This window comes from Gallinula chloropus (genome assembly GCF_964237585.1).
Source record: "Gallinula chloropus genome assembly, chromosome: 4".
Taxonomy (NCBI): Eukaryota; Metazoa; Chordata; class Aves; order Gruiformes; family Rallidae; genus Gallinula; species Gallinula chloropus.
The window spans coordinates 81701029-81721790 of NC_140088.1; the positions used below are offsets into that span (position 1 = coordinate 81701029).

Below are 20762 nucleotides of genomic sequence, written 5' to 3' on the forward strand. Positions count from 1 at the left end.
TGCAAATATCCTCAGATGACACAGCTGCACAACCATTGCGGCTGTGCCGCAGTCACGTGAACGTGTGTTACCGTACGAGGCCTAGAGGGTCAGCGCTGTGATACAGCTCTTCAGACTTCCATTCAGTTAATGCATATAACTTGACTGGTACCCTTTGGAAGTGTATCCTTAAGAAGATAAATAGCAAACACAATTTTTAGTAGTAAACAGATAAAAGGTTTTCGTTTTCTGTAAACAAAATGGTATCAGGGCTGTTTCTACATTCCCAGCCACCCAATTAAAAAAAACAAACAACAAACCCCACAAAACGAATCAAAAAAAAAAAAAACCCCAAACAAAACCCTCTTGTCACAGGGGTTTGGCATTGTCTGTTAAACCTGTTCTCTATTGCACTTTCTACACTTTTCACTACACTTGCTGACTAGTTGAGAAACTACTTCACGAACAGTCACATTCCACACAGTAACAAGTTGCTTTGCTGGATCCATTTTCCTTGTAGGGGTTGCGTGTGTGTGTGTCTGTGTGGTTCTTGTTGGTTTTGTTTGTTTTTAACTGAAAAAATGCAGTCATTTCTACTCTCCTTCAGCATTTGTAGTGAAGAAACCACTACGCCTCACTCTGCAAGGAAGAAGCAGTGCTGCGTCTGTCAAACTGGCATGACCTCAGATGACGTTTCTTCAGCTGTCGGCTGAGAGTTTGTACCTGTCTGTGCTACTGGCACCACCACTGCGTCCTTCATGTCCGAGCTCTGAGTGCACAAAGAGTTCTTCTCCTCCAGTTTTTTGGCGGTGTCTGGGCAGTTCTGAACAAAGATGACTCTGTTGTAGGCTTTCAGTCTGCGCCACAGCTGAACGTAAACCTTACACTGCACGTACATGAAGACAAGGCCTCCCGTGAATCCAATGGCCACCACAACGAGTTTTGTCCAAAATGGCCATTCAAGGACACCTTTGGAATAAAATATTTATGTTTATTACCACTGTTATATATTGAATATCAAGTAATGTTTGAAAAGAAGCCACTTGCTGAGAACTCCCAGATACGTACACGCTATCGGGGCGCTTGTGGCTCAGGTAGAAAGCAGCAGCAGTAGCCTCTCCCATGGTCCAGCCAAGAAGCTCTCTCTGCCTCCCATTTCTAACTGACTTCACCACCATTTGGTCAAGTCATTTGGTCATTATGCACAGCCACTCTCACCAAGGAGGTGAAGCATAATGCATGATACAGTCAGAACGCTCTACTGCTCCTCAGTACCATCCCCATGGTCGATAGCTTGCTTAAGCAAAAGTACAACTACCAAAACAGATAAACTGGGTGCTAGAAACTGGGGTTTTTTTCATCATGCTAGAAGCATGACACTGTTCAGGGTACCTGGAACACTGACATTTAGAGTACTAACTGGTCCCAGCTTCACCCTGAAGCCAGGGTGTAGTAAAGCTCAGTCAAGGGGCTCTTATCTCCTGCATCACCTGCTTTTGTTGGCATCTTTTTCCTGCAGTTCCCCTGAAAACGCTGATATCAAAAAGCAGAACAGCTATTCCTGTGCACTAAAAAAGTATGTAGTTTTTGGTGTATCTGTTCTTACTTGTCTCACATGGCTGCCAACACAAAAATGCTAGAAATGAGAGCATTGGAACTTGATTATGATATTATACTAAAATTATTTCCTTTGGCCTAAATGTAATCGTGAGATTTTAAAAGAATAAATTAATGTTGTGTTAAGAACAGCCTTCTCCTCAATTCATACTGCTGCCTCTGCCTAACATAAAGGAGCAGCTACGTCTTACCACCTAGACCTGACCTGGTCACCTAGACTACCCTAAAGTAAGTCTTTGCTTTTAGCCAGCTGTGTGAGTCTCCTGAATCTAAGCATCCACTTTACAGTCAAACACATAGGAACTAGGCTTTTAATTACATAAGCAAACAGAGACCAAAAGAGTATTAATTATTGCAAAACCACACAAAATGTTTGACATGACATAGCTGAAGTTTTCCCTGTTCTGGTAACTCGTCAATAGTACTTAGAAATAGTAATGATGTGTTAACTGATGGTGTTAGCTAATTAATTTGCAGCAAAATGAAATCATACAAAGACCATGTCAATCCCTTTGCATCTGCTCCCCGCCCCAACACTACTGTTTCTCCAGTTAGTTGAATTTGCTGAGAATAAATCTTATACTTGTTAAATTTGTTCACAAAATGTTTGTCATGCCTTTCTTCAGTCCCTTCTTCTCAGGAAAAAAAAGTAGCAAATCCTTTGCTAAGGTGTCATATCCAGTGATATTTTTTTCCTTTTTTCCCCCCTTTACTAACTGCCTTTTAAAATTGCTGTTTCTTTCTCACTTTTAATTAGAAGAACAGTATGCTCTGCATCTGACTGAGCCCTGTCAATGGGTACTGACATTTAGAACCAGCACGTGACAGCTGGAATGCTGAACAAGGCTCAGCATTCCTTCAGAGTTTCCTTCACCTCTCAGCAGTACAGATGTGCTGCTGCTTCAGCCATGGTAATACAGGAAGTGCAGCTTTGTGATTAACAAAGGAATACACAGTGCATTTTGTACCTCTCAGTATATTCCAGGGTTGACATGTTTTCCCAGGTGCTAGCTTCTTAGAAGAGACAAAGCTCAGCTAAACCTAGCCCTGTTTCTTAAAGTAGAGCAAATGTGTGTGAACTGCACTACCTACCAGTGCTCCCATACAAATTCTAGAATATTTTACATACATTTTAAATCGTCTTCCCAAGACAGTGACAGGCTTAAGAGTCAAGAGGTTTACACTTCCATTTATTTGCATCAAATGCTTTTGTGAGGAAAAGAAGTCCCTTTAAATATTTTAAGAGATAAATTTTAAAAAATATTTTTAAACTTACCTAATATTAACAGGGCTTTCAGGTTTTCTCCTCAAAATATGTTCATAAACTTTTTTCCTCCAGCATTCACTGTCTCTTTTGCTCCCATTTCCCATTTTTACAGAGATAAAGAGAAAAGCAAACGACATATATCCCCACCCAATTGACACATATTTTCCCCCTGCCAACAGGCAGATTTCAGAGCAAAACAGTTCTCTTCACACACACTTATTTTTGTCTGTTGTATGTAACTCCATGGCATCTCTGTCCATTTTTTAGTGTGGAGATTCATCAGTTAACATTTGGCAACGACTGAATTCTATATAAATCACAAATAGTTTTTGAGCCTACCGGGATTAATGAATGTGATTCTTAGGCAATCTGTATAACATGCCTTCTCCCTTTTAAACAAGTAGGGAGGTGTAATTGTACTCATAAATGCAAGTTCAAAGTCATTCCTAGTCCTGTCCTCAGGGCCAGTTTTTTTGAGATGAAAAACAGTTACCCATTTAGAAAGAATGCAAAAGAAAGTATTACACATTCATCTGTGACTTACTGATGCTTCTTATGTATTTTCCTCTTATAGGCAAGGAAGACAAGCATCAGGAGTATCATCAAATACTTACTTATTTAGCAAAGCACAAAGCCCTGCCTATTTTGTTTACCATTTTAGCTTCAGGGTATGGCACAAACCTAGAGACCTTTGTTCCTCTCTTGTCTAATGCTAAAAATCAGTTCAGATTAAAGCTCAAAAGCTTTTTATCCTCTTCATCATGAAGATCATATTTAAGACTAAATTCAAGACCTATAGATTTAAAATGGAAAATGGTAGTTAAGTTTGCAATACAATTTCCCCCTATGGTAAGTGCAGTGCAAAAAGAAACCTCCTTATGTTACACATGCGTTTAGTCCAGTTGGGTTTTCAGTGGCTCCACAGATGGAAACTACACGACCTCTCTACTGCAGCGTCTGACCACCCTCACGGTAAACACAAGTGGAATGAGGACACTGACAGTGAAATTCTGTGTGAAGGAAGGCAGGAATGGCTTTCTGTGCCACTCAACTCCCACACGAGGGACTAACACGACTGGAACACGATCTCTTGGAAGTTCGTATTAGGAAGCTTGTTGATGCAAAGTCTCTATCATGTTTTACAGGGTATCAAGGTTCAAGTGGGTAATAGAAATAAATTGCTGGTTTATGACCTGAACTTGCACTGAGCTGTTTGAATTTGACTCATCTTTTTTTCTGAGCTTTAGGAATATCTCGATAATGGGAGATTAACCTAAGGAGAACCAGCAGGCTAGTTAAGCTGTTGTAATGATTACACTAAGTAGCGATATCTCTGCAGGAGCATAGCATAAGCTTTTAAGACTGATGCATTCATTATGTCTACATTAAAGCATCTGCTGTAGCCATGTATGGGTGAGCTGTTACTGAAGAACAGAATTTGACATAGCTGCATCTCACATCTCCCCATTGCATTATCAACAAGACTGAAGAAGATAAAAGATACTTACCATTATCATTGCCTTGTTTAATTTCCTCAGCGGTTCTGTCAATTAAAACATACAAAGACCAAACAACGCAGGTAATTGCAATTACATGGAATGTGACTGAACAGACTATTTTCCTCCTCTCACTTGTCGTCATCTGTAGTTTCTCCCACTGTCATTAAAAAAATAAATAAATAAAGATCAGACCTGTAAATTTTTACATGAAACTGATTAGGTTATTCTTGCTCTTTCTAGTAAAAAACCCAAAATGGTAATAAAAATTAAGAAATCCTTTGATTCAGATATGTTTTGATACATTACAGCAGTACATGCATTGTCACTGTAAAATTCCTCATTATCTCATTTTCACAGAGTCAGAGGAATGAAGAGCTGTGTTCTGATTCTGTCTGCGAGTGGCATCCAGAGCAACGTGTCACAGTACAGCCACAGCGTGTTAATGGGCAGGTAAAGAAGCTGAATGTCTACCCGAATTTCATCTGAGGCACAGTTCTGGGGATGAGAGAAGGAGATCCCCAAGCATTAGCTTGTAACATTTAAACCATTCTCGGTTGTTTAAAATTTGGGAACGCAGTTGTGCAGCAGTCTTCCCATAAAATAAAAGCATAAGAAATGCAACTGTACTGAGGATTAAATTCAATCAACTTGGAAACAGGTTTATGTGGAAATGATCGTACATGACAGCAGTCAAACAGCCTCAGTAGTGCAAGAAGGATGTTGCAGGCATATGTGTGTGAAAGATGGCACTTAATCCTAGCTTAAATTAAGGCTGGTTTAAAATGAAGTAGGTTATTCTCTGCATTTGTACAATACAACTCTTGAGATTGATTTTTTTTTAATCTCACTTGTGAAGACATTTTTTTTTTCAGGGCTTCTTTAAAAGAACCCCCTTCTCTACTAAAATGTTTACCTTGGAAAACAGATGAAAAAGTATGACATTTAACAGCGAAATGCTTGAATTGCAATGAATAATGTGCGTGTCAGTCGCCACCATCTGATGAATGAAAGCAGTACAAACCACAACACGACAGTGCCACCTCTCTGCAGTCGTGCTCATTCAAGCCAGACAGAGCTGTGCTTCAGGATCCAAGTCACCACACTGATTACTGGGACAGTAAAGCTAGTAGAATCATAAAGGTTGGAAAAGACCTCCAAGATCATCTAGTCCAACTGTCCCCTTACCACCAATAGTACTAATTAAACCATGTCTCTAAATGCCTCACCCAACCTTTCCCTGCACACTCTGAGGGACACTCCACCATCTTCCTGGGCAATTTGCCCGACCACTCTTCCTGAGAAGAGATTTCTTCTAATTTGTAGCCTGAACCTCCCCTGGCACAACTTGCAGCCATTCCCTCTTATCATAGAATCATAGAATGGTCTGGGTTGGTAGGGACCCCAAGGGTCACAGAGTTCCAACCCCCCTGCCACAGGCAGGGCCACCAATCTCCAGGCCTGGAGCTACACAAGGCTGCCCACGGCCCCATCCAACCTGGCCTTGAACACCCCCAGGGACGGGGCATCCACCACCTCTCTTGCCCTATGGCTGCTTACCTGTGAGAAAAGGCTGACTCCCAGCTCACCCCAACTTCCTTTCAGGCAGTTGTAGAGATCAATAAGGTCTCCCCTCAGCCTTCCCTTCTCCAGACTAAACTGCCCCAGTTCCCTCAGCTCCTCCTCATAAGACTTGTGTTCCAGACCCTTCACCAGCTTTGTTGCCCTTCTCTGGACACACTCCAGGGCCTCTTGTAGTGAGGGGCCCACAGCTGAGCACAGTATTCAAGGTTCTGCCTCACCAGCGCTGAGTACAGGGGGATGATCACCTCCCTGGTCTGCTGGCTACACTAGTCCTGATACAAGCCAGGATGCCATTGGCCTTCCTGGCCACCTGGGCACACTGCTGGCTCTGTACCTGGCTAAGCCATGGGCTGCCAGCTTCTCCAGGAGAATATAGTGGGAGACTACATCAAAGGCTTTGCTGAAGTGCTTCCATGGACCTTTGGTATTCAGAGCACTGAGGTTTAAAAATGTATTTAGAAAGTATGTGTTTGGCTTTGTTTTTCTGGTTTTGTGGGGGGTGGGGAGGTTTTGTCAGCTGTTTGGGTTTTTGTGGGTTTTTTGTTTGGTTTTTAAAATTTTGTCTGGGGCAAATAACGAACTTCTCCAAATTGCTCATGGCTAGTGTTGGAGAGACCATCTAAGCTCTTAGACCTTAACCTGAACCAACATGGCTGTTCTTCTACTCTGGACACTGCTGTCTGATCACATTTTGAAGGAGTACAAATGGTCAAAGCAAATCTTACTCTTCAGCAGTAGTTAAACCATGCCCATTTCAGAGCTGTTGCCTCAAAACACTATCTCTGGAACATTTTCTAGCCCTTTCCAGAATTTTACAAACACAAGGCTAAATAACTGTTAGGAAGAACTGGAATATGTCCTAATTAATATAAAAAGAGATAGAGCTAGCAGTTTGTTTACCAGCTGATACACAGGTTCAGTTCCTGAGATGTGTAATTGCTTGCTGGATTTTTGTATAGCAGCCTGTAAAAGTGGGATGTTTAAAAAAAATAAAATAATAAAGCCCTAGAACCTCAGTTCATTGTAGTCCCTAGAGGGACGAGGTAAGACTGCGGCATTATCATTACAGTACCGTGTCATTTACAGTCACAGAGCTACACAGCAGTTGACCTAGTGACTTTGTTCCTTTTTGCAGTGAGCACTCAATTCAAGCCCTGCAACGGGCTTTCTTTCCAAATAAAAAGTTGTCTTTGTCCAGATGGAAGAAAAGATTTTACCTTAACCCTTCAGTTAGCTTTGTATGCTTAGTGGGAGCTGAATGCTCAGTACAGAGAAGAATGAACTGTGTTCTTAAACAGAATTTTTCAGCCATCTCAACACCGATGTTACACTCTTTGGTCTGCTAGAGAGAAAATTCTGTGCTAAATTGTCATGGTCAGGTATATCTATAGTTTCACTGCAGCCATCTTACTCTCTGCAACATATACAATAGCCTTACACACTGTTGATCTGAATGCCCAGTCAAATAAATTCTTAAGTCAGGATAATGCTGGTCTCATCACTCTAAATATAAACGTTTTGTAGGTAGAAAATGAAAGGACACAGAAACAAGCAACTGTCAGGCAAGACAGGCAGACAAAGGAACAACCTCACACACTTGCTGAGATTTACAAGAGAGGTGTATCAGGAGAGGCAGCTAGCAGGGCTAGAAATTGGCTAAAGCAGAACTTCTCGCCAACATCCCATGATCAAATCCAGCCAGAAAGCAAGCCAAAGCCTACAGACTTTGTCCTCTTTTCTCCTCCCACAGATCAGCATGCCTGTGCATCTATTCTATCCTCACGCATGTTACCACACCAGAAATAATCTGGCTACTGGAAAGCTGGGAGAGGCCACCAGGACAATGGGTAGTTTGGAACTGGAAGACTGTGCAGAGCACCACATACTCCCAGTTGGGATACAAAAAAGGGACAAGGACCAAGGAGAGACTCCTGCTCACATGGACAGATGCAGGAGGATCATAGCATTTGGGAGCATTTTACAGCTCTTAGTGTCTCCCAAAGCTGAGCTTCTGTTTCGCTCTGCCCTAATTGCAGTCCCAGTTCTCCTCTACTCCAGTTACGATGGGCTGAGCTCAGAAGACAAAATTCGGTTAAACTTCAGGGAAAACTTTTGGAAAGTCCATAGCAAAGGTTGTGAGACAACAGCATACTGAGCAATGAAGGCATCGTCCCCTTCTGTTTGTGCTATGTAGTCCAGTTGGGTAGGTAAGCTTGGCAGCTGCGACCATGTCACTCAGTGCATCAATGTATCCTTAACCACTGATAGGTTTGTCCCTGCTGTATTCTGAAACTTCTACAGTTCTCATGGCTCTCTACATCCATTGCATGATGGCAAAATAAATATAAATTGCATTACATTTTATTAGCTTCATCAGTCATCTGGAAAACCATACAGCCATCAGGCTGGTGACGCTGTGAGGTGACATAGGTAGACTGCCACCAAGAACAGAAAAATAACAAAAAAGTAAGTGCCCAGATGCAATTTTCCCTGGAAACATGTATGCTAATACTCCTAAGGTGCTCTGGAGACTGGAAGAAAGAAACAGAAGACTGTAACACCCAGAGGAGACATTTGTAATGACTTGCAAATTACCAAGTCGCTCCATTGATAGAGAAACACTAGAGTTTTTGCCCAGACTCCTCTGAAGCACTCCCCCACTGTCGTACATCCGACTGTCACAACCCACAGATCGGTTAATTCTGGCAGCTACGCCACAGATGCAGACGGTTCCGTGTCCAGCAAACAAGCAGCAGCATGAATATCACTTTGTCTCAACACTTTGTAACATCTCGCAACCACGAGGCTTTTACACAAGCCACGAAGCAACACAAAAAGGTGATTATACTTATGCAGAGAGGAGAGGCTCGAAATACCTCCAACTCTTTATTTCCTGAAGCTAACAGGGCGCTTGCACTGTATGCTCCAAGCCACTGGAGGGTGGTAGCAGACTGACTGTCTGCCTGCCTCAGCGCTTCCCACCAAGGAGCTCAGTGTCAAAGGAAAGAAGCCGGATTGCAAATGCTCTCAGAAACACACCGCCCACCCCAACTGCTACGTACGCCTAAAAACATGACGCGCATCTCAGCCTTTACTGGCAGAGAAGCGTGTAATAATCCTGAAAGTGGCAGCTGCAAAGCTGTATCCTGTTCCAGGTTTCTGCCTCGGGTTCTGGATTTGTTTCTTAAGGGCTCTCTTGCTCTGAAACTTTAAGAGAATGGTTACTGATTTCATAACCCGCTCTCGCAATGTCCAAATGCAGTCATGAGTCTTCTGGGGCAAGAAAAGAGAAAAAAAAGAGAAAAAAACCAAGTAAAAACAATTGAGTTGCCTGCTCACAGGAACATTGCAAGGCTGTGCAGTCACCCACTTCCCTTTCCTCTATCACAGTCTGAGAAAATCTCTGATGTTTACTTTAAAGTGCCAAACTTTGCCTTCCTGCATGACATTTCTACTAAAGCTTGGTTAATCAATAGGCAATGAATAAATACAGGTATTTTTTAATATCCTCTGAAAATGGACTGTTAGTAGATCTAGGGATGTTGCTTCATATCCTAGAGGTTCCAGTAAAGCCTCTCTTTTTATAGACAGAACTACATCTGCAATTTTAACTCCCTCCCACATGTTAAGCTTTCTGCAAAGTGGTTTCACGATGGCCCAGTGAAGAACCAGAAGTTTCACGCTGCTCACACAAAAGCTGTTCCCACACCACAGAATTACGCCCTGCAAACTGCTGCCCGCACTCCTTTTCCCTGCCTTCAGATTGCAGATTTGCTGTCTGCCGGCCCCCATGCCCATTCTGTGTCTGCACGTTGCCTCCTGCTGCTGGTAATGTTCTGTCACTTTGGCTACAAAAATTCATCTACGCAGATTTCCTGAAGCAAGTCCACACCTACAGCAGGTTTGCAGATTCACGCCTGTTGTGAGTTTGAATGGCAAAGTTTTGGGGGCTGCAGGGGTGGCCTCTTGAAGGAAAAGCTGTTTGAAGCTTTCCCCACGTCCAGCAGAGCAAATACCAGCTGGCTCCAAGACAGAACCACCACTGCTCAAGGCTGAGCCAGTCAGCGACAGTGGAGGTGCCTCTGTGACAGCATATTTAAGAAGGGAAAAAACCAGGACTGGCAGCTTTTGCAGCCAGAGAGGGGAGTGAGAAGATGTAAGAAACTTTGCAGACAGCAAGGTCAGTGAAGAAGGAAGGGGAGGAGGTGGTCCAGAGGCCAGAGGAGAGATTCCCCTGCAGAAGCCCATGGTAAAGCAGGCTGTCCCATCCTGCAGCCCCTGGAGGATGATGGGGAGGAGAAATCCCACCTGCAGGCTGTGGAGGACCCCATGCTGGAGCAGGTAGAGACACCTGAAGGAAGCTGTGACCCCCTGGGAAGCCCACTCTAGAGCAAGCTCCTGGCAGGACCTGTGAGAAGAGCCCACAGCAGAGCAAGGTTGCTGGCACAAGGCTTGTGACCCTGTGAGAGACCACGCAGGAGCAGTCTGGTCCTGATGGTCTGCACCCCATGGAAGGGACACACACTGAGGCAGTTCATGAAGAACCGCAGCCCATGGGAAGGACTCATGTTGGAGAAGACGGTGAAGGACTGTCTCCTGTGAGAGGGACCCTATGCTGGTGCAGGAGAAGAGTGTGAGGAGTCCTCCTCCTGAGGAGGAAGGAGCAGCAGAGATAACATGTGATGAACTGACCACATCCCCCATTCACCATCTCCCTGTGCCGCTGGGGGGAGGGGCAGAACAGGGGAGGAAGGAGAGAAATTGGGAATGAAGTCAAGCAGAGGAAGAAGGCATGGATGGGGGGAGGTGTTCTGAGATTTGGTTTTATGTCTCATTGCTCTACTCTGTTTTGTGTTGGTAATAAACAAAATGGGTTTTTTTCCTAGTTGAATCTGTTTTGCCCACCATGGGTAACTGGTGAGTGATCTCTCCCTGTCCTTATCTCAATCCAGGATCCTTTCGTTATATCTTCTGCTCCCCCCTCCAGCCAGAAACAACCCACCACAACACCTTTACAACAGAAGGTCGCCCTCCTTCTGAGGGTCGTGCGGAGGGTCATCACTGAGCATGCCAAACAGAAGGTGAAGTTACCAGGCTGCTTTGCAACATGCTATGATTGGTTGGACTCGTGGCTACTGGGTATTTTCAGGAACTCTATTTTTTTAAAAAACTGTATGCAAAGAGGACAGACAGGGGAATGCAGTATGGACATGGCATTGCTGATATTAAGTATTTTTCCCATTCTGACATTTTTCTCCCTATCCCTGATTTAGCAAATAAATTACAATTAATGTAATGTCAAAGCACCCACAGCTGGAAGGACTTCCTTCTGTTCTCACCTAGAGCTGAAGTCATCATGCAGCATTTCTGAATCCTTTCTACAATCTACAGAAAGAGTTTAAGCCAACCTCTATCTTGACATAATCATGCCTTTAAAATTAAAGCTAAAATTATTCACTAGGAGCAGTTGTTGAAACTGCACTCTGCACACTGTACAGAGGAGGACAAGTTTTTTTTATCTCAAACCCAGCCTGAAGGACCTAGCCAGCAGTTTTGAAAGAAGCTCTTAAGAAGTGGAGCCATGTATGATGAACTGAGCTGAGCAGTGAAGATATCTTAGTAGTCTGAACATGTAGCTCTGAGTTATTTATTTCCCATAGTGTAGGGAGGGGCTTTTGGGTCACTTGTTGCAGTATTAATTGGCTCAGGCTCCACAGTAAACTGTTGACTACTATCAACCTACCAGCTGGAGGAAAGCAGCCAAAACAGGAGTTTACAGGAATGGAATTTGTGCAGTGGGTGGGGGAGGAAGAAATAATAGTAATAAAGGACCACAGGGCTCCACACATGTCGGGAGAAGAAAATAGCCTCGTGCAGATTTGAAGTGTTGATCAGAGATGAGACTTCAAACCTGGCAATTTGAATAAAAGCATTTTGGGCCACTGTGCCATCTAAACAACAGGTGGTTACAGACGGTGCCTGAGGGGCTGCATCTAAAGAAGGACAAGCCATGCCCTGCTGCATCTCCCTCCCAGAAAGAAGTGCCCCTCCTACAATCCAACAGGCTGTGCTGGGTCTGACAGCTGATTAAAGAAGGGTTTGGGCTGTGGGTCTGGGTTTTTCCCCAAACACACCCAGAGCACTTTCAGAGTGGAAGAACTGAGCAGGTTCACAGAAACACACCTAAAACTTACTTGTCATTGCCTTAGGTCAAAAGATACAGCCCAGAAAAAAAACTCATGTAAAGACCAAGAACAGATCAAAGACCAGAATTAGACCCCTGCTACATTAGCCACTGAACACAAAAATAAAATCAATTTTATAAATCCCATATTGTACAGTGCATCGTACAGCTGTATCTATGCACAACCTCACCTCCATGTAGTTAGTTTGTAAGATGAGCTGGTACAAAGCCTTCTCTGGCGAACCTCTCTGAAGCTTACATAAAAATCTATTTCTGTCCCTAGGTGACACTAAACAAACCTGGTTGGAATTCAAATGAATGTCTCTGGTGCATTTAAAACCCCTATTAAAAGTTTAAAACTGAACCAGGAATGGGTGCATTTCTAGAGACACATACCTTGTAACTCACTCCTATGTGTGACCTGCATGCCTAGAGTAATAGAAGAACCACACAGTGAAAAGTCTCACTTGGATAAAATTATCATCTGCAAAGAACTAATAATTCAGTTTTCTCCAAATCAAGACAGCACTGTATTTCTTTTTTAAGAGACAGTTAAAAGTGCTGGACTTGAGTCATATAATCACTGTTCACTCCTCACAAACATGTAATTTTTAGCTATGTGTGTCATCAATTAGCAGACCCTTAAAAACTGTAAAATAAAGGTATTGCATAATTTGAGAAGGTAATTTCTGGTAGTAGCTTTTGCAAACTGGAAGCTCTATAGAGAGTACTTGTCATTTACCAAATAGAATAACTTTGGTACCTGCAACCCAATCATCCCAACACAGACTAAGCACACAAATGCTATGCTTTGGAAATACAGGAATGGCCAGACTGTAGGTCCCTCTCATGCAGTGCTCTGCTTCGGACAGAGGCCAACACCAGATGCTTGGGAGAGACGTGCGAGAAACCCCCTGGCAAGCAATTATAGCATAATCTCTCCGTATTGGGAGCTTCTTCCTAGCTCCCATCTGCTAGAATTTATTTTACATCAATATATAGAATGCAAAAGTACTCTGCAAAGTGTAGCATCCTTTTCGAATGCTGAAACATTAACCAATTCTCAACGGATATCTATGCCATCAGCCTTCAGGACTACTGTGAGCTTCTCTTTCACAATTACTGTTTGTTCTCTCACCTTGTAAGCTATTTAAGAAAAGTACTGTTATCTCCTAGCACAGTACACTGCAGCTACCTTATCTAAAAAGATAATCCTGACAGATAAACCGCAGGTGAAACACTGAACTGCTGGTTAGGGATGAGATATCACCATAGTGGGAAGCTGTGGGGAATGCCTGGTACTAAGAGCAAGAGGCACACCTCTGGAACGCTAGAGAAGATTTACTTTAGGTACCTGGGCATATGCCTTTACTATCCAAAAATGTAAACACTACCTACAGGTGGACAACCCAAAAAGAAGCAAGGAAAAAGAAGGGGTACAATCTGTCTCCATTAATTTTTATCACAGTTAGTCAAGAACAGAAGCAGATGCTGCTGTTACCTGCTCTCCCTGCAGAATCTCCACAATCATTCTATCAACAGGATCTAGTTTGTGCGTCACTTTTAATCCCTATGCACCTAGTTGTCTCCTGCATCTGCCTACTGTCTTTCCAAAAGAGCAGCACACCTAATTGAAGGCATGACATTTTCCCCCAGTCACTAAGTAGCAAATGCCTTTAAATCACAGTTCTGCTCTCAAACAAATTAGACATATCCCCCGCTCCTCCAGAAAAAAAAAAACAAAAAAACCCAAAAAAAACCAAACCAAAAAGCAATCCCACAACAAACCAACCAACCAATAAAAAAAGGATCAAACTACCATTCCATAAAGCACAGGTCATAATTTTGCTGCAAGGCCAGTGAAGCTGATTTTCATTTTCCAGTCTGAGCAGGGGGAGTGCTGCATTTCACTATGGACAATACAAGAACAGCCATGAGACATGCTCAGTGCTGGATTTGAGATGGATTGTGCCAGCAAATGTGTCAAAGCAACCTCAAGTCTTCCTCTGCTACAGCAGCCGTAACGAACCATCTCCCAGCAGCCTGTGCCAGAGTCTTTGAACGCCAAGTAGCATGGGATCCCTTTTCTCCCTTTGCATTTTGGGTTATATGGTGTGACAGAAGCTGGGATAGCATGGTAGAGATAGGAAAAGGAGAACAATCAGAGAGAAAGGTGGATAGAGCAACATTTTGGAGATCAACATCCCATTACATGGGCTTGTACACCTCTCTACTTTCATTAGTCCTGCCCAATTAAAGTGAAATTTCTCTGAAGAACTGTTCCTTTAGGCACCTACGGCACAGTTACAATGTATGACCACGGCTTTGTTAGAGACTCTTTTCTTCAATCACCTCCCCGTTAATATTCTTCACACTGCTTAATTTCCTCAATATCAAATTGTCTAGCCTGCTGAGAAGTATCTTGAAGCATTAATTTTGCAATTAGAGTTCATGACGTAAAACTGGTGACACCTGAAAAGCTGAATTAACAAATATACTTTCTGTTTGTTTAGCTGTAGCTGTAAATGTTGTACAGAGTCTTCTCCAGGAGGTACCACAGAACGTTAAGTTAATCCACCTTCTACCTAGAAAATATTCTTCACCTAAGTTTGCCATCTCTGCAACCAACACAAGCATGAAGATACTCATTACTGCCTTGTACTAAATGTGTTTGTTGTTTTCTGCTTGCTGATCATGTCCTCAATTCTCCCATATGTAAAATGCCTTAGAGTTCTAATTTGTGTCTCACAGAATAAAAATCCTAAAGCCATTTACCTGGAGAACTGTGCAACCTGGACTATGGAAGCCTGTGTTGCATCACTACAGCCCAAGGTGTGTTAACAGGAATGGACAGATGTGTAGCAGCCATGGAAATGAAAAGCATCTGTGTCTGGAGGCCGCTGAATGAAGAGCAGACATTGGTACTTGAGGCAGTCTTGGATGTACCTCAAGAACATCTGGCATGGCTTTGATCTCATTTTCTATTCTTCAATTTTATAGATCAAAGATGCTCATACCAATTCTTCCTCCCCTACCCCGTCACCCACTAAGTTAATAGCATAAGTGAACCTGAATGCTAATCATTTGTATATGGTCGTTATTTTCTTCCTGAAGTTGTATACAGCAAATGAACTACACTGTATAGAAAATGTAACTCAATTTCTCAGCTTAGCTTAACAAAATCAGTCAGAATTGTTACAAAGATATTGCTTAGCTTAAATGTCCTTGCATAACAGAACCCTGGTATTTTTAAATACAGAATTGTTTAAACACTATCTTGACATATCTTATTTTTGAAACTATATGTACAGGACATAAGCATATGTCTGAATTGCCATGTAACCAAGATTTAAAAAAGGAGCTGATGTGCTTCGAAATCTATAAATATGACGTTAGCAAGAATACTGATTTCTCAGTGAATGGCTACAGTTGCCTTCTCTGCCTTTTAATTTTCCCACAAGAGATCCAATTAAATAAAAATGAAATAAAGGAAATTTCTCCTGAGGAAGGGCTACAGTAATTAATGCAAAACTACAGCCTAGTGCTCTGGCAAAGAGCTGAGGGAAGCAATTCATTCTGAAAGACCTCCAATGAACGCCACACATGCCAATTTGCCACACACGAATTGGAGCAGATGAGTAAAGATCTGAATAATTCCTGAAGGAAAAGGCGGTTTTCTTTCCAAGTAATTTTAGTACAGGAGTAAAATATTAACACTATAAATCATAAAATATACTGATAAACTGATAATTATCTTATTTTATAATAATTTAGATCAAGTATGGTATTGTATGTTCAAAGAAGCCATTTTTTGCATGAATTCTACCAACAACCAGGCATCAGCCTGTGAACTAAAACTCTGTTCAGATCATTCTCATATCAATAGGTCCCAGGCCAAATAAACTTGAGGCAAATAACTAGTGTAAATTTGTAAGTGCTAATTATATGAGAGATTACTACCTACATTAATCAGATCAGGAATAGCAGCCCACTGCCATTAAGCTGGTAAAATCTCTAGCTTCAAAATTAAACAGTAAAAATGGCACTTTTATAAAAGTCCATGAATAACAAAGACTGGCTGAGGTCAGTGCTTGGGTTGATTATGCTCCTTAATTTTTATATCCATTTACACTTGATTTAGTTGTAAAGCCAGTAGCAAGAGAGTCCCTTAATTACTTTCCATGCTTCAGCTACCTAGCCCCTCTTCTGTTATACCTATTGATGAGGCCAAGCCGTAAAACGTAACACTGAATGGGCTGAAATTAAAAAAAAAGAATGAAAAGAAAAGGGAAAAAAAAGGAAAGAGAGAAAAGGAGACAACATACACTTATAAAATAACTGATGAACTGCAGGGCAGTGTAGAACCCTTTAAGTAAAATGAACATGAAACCTTTTGGCGCAAGTTACACGTGTAAAACAGCTCAGACCAACTGCCTGTTTCAGCCCTAGAAAGCACAGATGGATTTGTGCATCCCAAAGCTCACGTTCATGGTTCTGTGCAAGAGTGGGTAATACCCAGAGCTGGACAATCTCCTGAATTCCCTTTGCTTCTGCAAATGCTACCAAGCAGCAGAAGTAGCAAATTTGGTTACTAGCAGCTAATTAAAAGAGGAAAAAGTTTTCATTTTATTTTCTGGTATAAGATATTTTTGTTTGCTTCTTAAGAGAACCCAAGTTCAAAGCAATGATAATAAAAGCATATTGTTTTGTTCCTCCTCCAGGAAGGATGCTGCACATGTGGATGTCCAGCAAAGTATCATAGTAAGATGGCTTTTTGCCAGCCTAAAGTTATGTTATGATGGTTTCAAGGTATCTCGTTCAAAGAATGAGACGTCAGCATCTCTCATGACAAGTCCATTGGAACTGGCACAGCTGTGTTAATAAAAGCTGCATTGAATGGAAGAGAAAGAAATAGGAAGGTGGAAAGCTAACCTAAATTCTGCCACTACAAGAAAGGCAAAGTCTGTTATTCTTGTTACAGCAAGACAATTTTACTCTGCAAACTACAGATAAATTAGCAGTAATGCTTTATTACTTTCTCTCAAAAATTAGGAATGCAACTGTCTGAATGAAGTAGTCCCTTGCATCCTCAAGGCATCACAATAGGATATAAATGCTATAGAATTTTTACTTTAAAAGCTTTAATATACACATTCTCCCTTGAGCTCACAGTTATTCACTATAATGACATGATAGCCAGTAAGAAAATAATAGCTTTGTGCCTTTGTGCATACTGGTGAAGTATCTGACCCCACATATTACAAGAAATGATTTGAGGCTAGCGATGTTTTGAGACAGTTTACTGGAAGAAAGAAAACACGGAAGCAGGTTGCCTTGACGACGCTGTGCCACTGCACCAGAAATCAAAAGGAAATGTGGGATCTTCTCCTATGTTAAGGACTGCAAAGTATTCACTAAATTGGGTTAAAAGAGAACTAATCCCACAGCATGTCAGCGTTACCTGACCTATGCAATATTAGCTACCACTTCTTATCACAAGCCTTATTAGAAAAGTGATGAAAAAGCCAGATGGTTCTCACTTCACAGCACAGGGCAATAAGAAGTAAACAGCAAGTGACACACTAATGAGTCCTCAAAGTTTCTGTGATCTGCAGATCACTTCTAGTTCTGAGAGACTCTACTCTGGTGAGAGAAGTGGTTTCCAATGGTGACCAGTTTTGAGTTCATCACAGGATTTCACAAAGATGTCTCTGCAGGCTGCATCACTTCTGGCAGTGATTGTCATATTCTTAATAAGGAATGTAAATATGAATTACCCAGATAACACCAAACCAAAAATAAATCAAGACCTTTAACATATTTTTCCATTACTGAATTTATCATGCACACTACCAGATTTTCCCAAAAATGATTTATCTGTAAAGCTTCCAGGTATGAACAACATCCTTTTTAAGGAATTCATTTTTAAGATTTACTCTTTTTTGTAGGACTGCACTGAGCACAGAGGAGACAGCTGGATCTGGCAATCTCCACATTAGCTAAAAGCTCTAACAACTGGATTTCTAGCAGGGCAGATTATGACTGTTTCATAAAAAAGGCACCCTGTACAGTTTTAACTCCGAAAGGGGGAGAAGAAGCAGATGTGTCCTTCCTCCAGAGAGAAATGCTACATCTGGGAGAGAAACAGAAGATTCACTTTTGACTTTCCTTTTGTCTACTATAGCTCTCAAAGCAGCATTCTGATTTTCTTCTGTTGCTTTTGTAAGTGATTAACTCTTTTTTAAGCAGCCTGTGGAATTACTGTTTTCTCTTCCTTACAGCTGGGCATTGCCCCACAAGTTGTCTGGTGGCTCAAACCCTCTATGTGAATTGGTTACACAGCTCCTATTCCCAATCCAATGGTCTTGTTGCAAACAGAGCATTTTTAACCTACTATGCTGTAAGTAAATAACTGCTCTTTATCCGATAGTTAAATCAGCATTAAACAGTCAAAATATCCCCTGAACTGATTTAACCAGTTAAACACTAATCCAGCCACAAAGGGACAGGGATCCACAAGGAAATTTGAATTAGCCAGCTCTAAAACTTCTCTCCAGGACCTAAATACCTCTGCAGAGCAGTGAACCACGTATCTCCAACTGGCACTTAAGCCTTTGAATCCTGTACGGGACTTAAAACTGGCATGGACACTTTATCACTCTTATAGCAATATGGTTATTTATAAAATAAATGATGCCAAGTGGAGAGGCAGCATTCCTTCCTTCTGCTCTAAAAACAATGGCTGGGTACAGAAGACGTTCCACAGAGTTCAAGGGTATAAAACCCCAAGAGGGGCATCTTACATCCTATTTAGAAGTGCAATCTGTCAGTATATATTCAAATACAAGATACAAGAAGAGTAAACAGAATATATATGTACACATTCAAATAAACAAGATGATCAAGTTTCTTTCATTATCAGTGTTTTAAGACTGGCTTTGCTTCTGTTTAATTTAACGGAAACTTACCACTTCATTGTAAATTATCATTCTCAATCCTGTAGTTTTGAAAGGATTTTCTTTTCTATCAGAAAGAAAATCAACTTTAACTGGTACATAATGCTTCCCAAATCAAGAAACTGACTTGCCGTTTCTTAAAGACCAAGAGAAACTACATGGTAACAATGTGCAATATTGCTCAGGCCTCACATAAGAAAGACATTATTGGTAAATAATTTCAAAGCAATATGAAAAGTATTCTGAAGTATAGCAAAACACTGTGGATAAATTCCCATTTGTAGACATTTCTGCATTTTAAGCACCTTTTAATTTGACACTTTAATCCATTTCATACCCACAATCTGACAGAGCTCAATGAGAAACTCAGACAAGCTTCTTGCCACTTTCTAATTCATTCCATGATAAAGGCACTTAACAGATGAGAAATCCTGTGTTACGTACTGAAAATGCTGAATGGTGAAACAAGTTAATTATGACCATAGACAGACATAAGAGACCATGAGAAACAAAACAGACACACCAAGCAATTCTTAATATTTATATTTAGCCAAGTAATTAGACCTGTTCAAATATATGAAACACTTGCAATGCCTGTTGATCAATGCTTAAAAGGATTACTTCAATGCAAAGAGTCACTAAAGTGATTAAACTAAGTTGTATTTGATGTCTGGTGCTTTCAGGGATTCTGTAATTAAATAACTTGCATATTGGCACAATTGGTTTAATAGAGGTATCTTGATTTATGTGAACTTAGTATGCTGCACATGGTCCCTTATGGGTGTTAACAGCTGTATGACACAATATTGAAATGTGCTTTTGCTATAAACCCCTAGACTTTGATGAAAAATAAGAAAAATAGAGGGGGTGTGAAAGGCTGAGGTGTGAATAAAGATGGTAATCCACCAGTTGAATAATATAGTTTGGTTTATAGTTAAAGCCTGCTTTTGTAATACTGCAAAACCAAAAGTATAGATATCTGTAATAAAGTTTGGTGGTTTTTTTCTTTCAGGAGAACAGTAAAATTCATCATTATGAAGCAATGCATAATCAGGAACCAAACTCTAAATTAATCTCACTTCATGAATAAGGTAGTGATTAAAAATCAAAACTTGTTGAGAGATGTGGCTCTTTCACTTGCAGAATGCCACTTCGAATCCAGGTCTAATGGCCACGCAAATGGCACCTTCTGAAGCTGGCTCGAAACTTTCACTTTAAATGAAATTATTTCCTTTTTATAGATATAACATGAATTTATTATGGAACTGAATAGGTACTCTTCTGCTGGAGGTAAATCAGTGGTCTTTGGTTCAGAAACACTGAAACAAAATCTGGCTTTAGAATTCCCCAAAGTATAAAACAAAATACCTTTTCCATCCTTAGAAGATCTGGGCAATTTTAATTCACTGCTGGAAGTCCAGCTGGACTTCGTGCTGGAGACTGGAGGGTCTCAGGGTCTCATACATAGCCAAGCCTTAGCAAAACCTAAGGCTTTCAAGAGTCTGAGAATCCTAAAATGTCTGTAATACTTTTCAGATTCTGCAATAAAAAGGGTTGTGGGGAGCTTCTGCTCTCTGAACTGCCTGTCCCAGAGCATATTTGTCTCTGATAACCAGTCTTCATGCTGTCTCCAGAAAATCTGGCCTCCTAGGGAACACCCTATAGCTGAGGTTCTGGGC

At 41.3% G+C, this 20762-nt stretch overlaps 1 protein-coding gene across 1 annotated transcript in view; it reads right to left on the bottom strand.

Annotated features, from left to right (window-relative positions):
• Positions 1 to 546: 546 nt before the first annotated feature.
• The window catches only part of MARCHF1 (membrane associated ring-CH-type finger 1), a gene marked incomplete at its 5' end in the record, with an annotated part of 86166 nt that continues 65950 nt past the window's right edge, over positions 547 to 20762 (bottom strand). Inside the window, 2 exons of the mRNA XM_084263487.1 lie at positions 547 to 948; positions 4372 to 4519. Coding sequence (XP_084119613.1) covers positions 647 to 948; positions 4372 to 4519 — 450 coding nt within the window. The 3' untranslated portion in view covers positions 547 to 646. The remainder of the gene's footprint in view (positions 949 to 4371; positions 4520 to 20762) is intronic.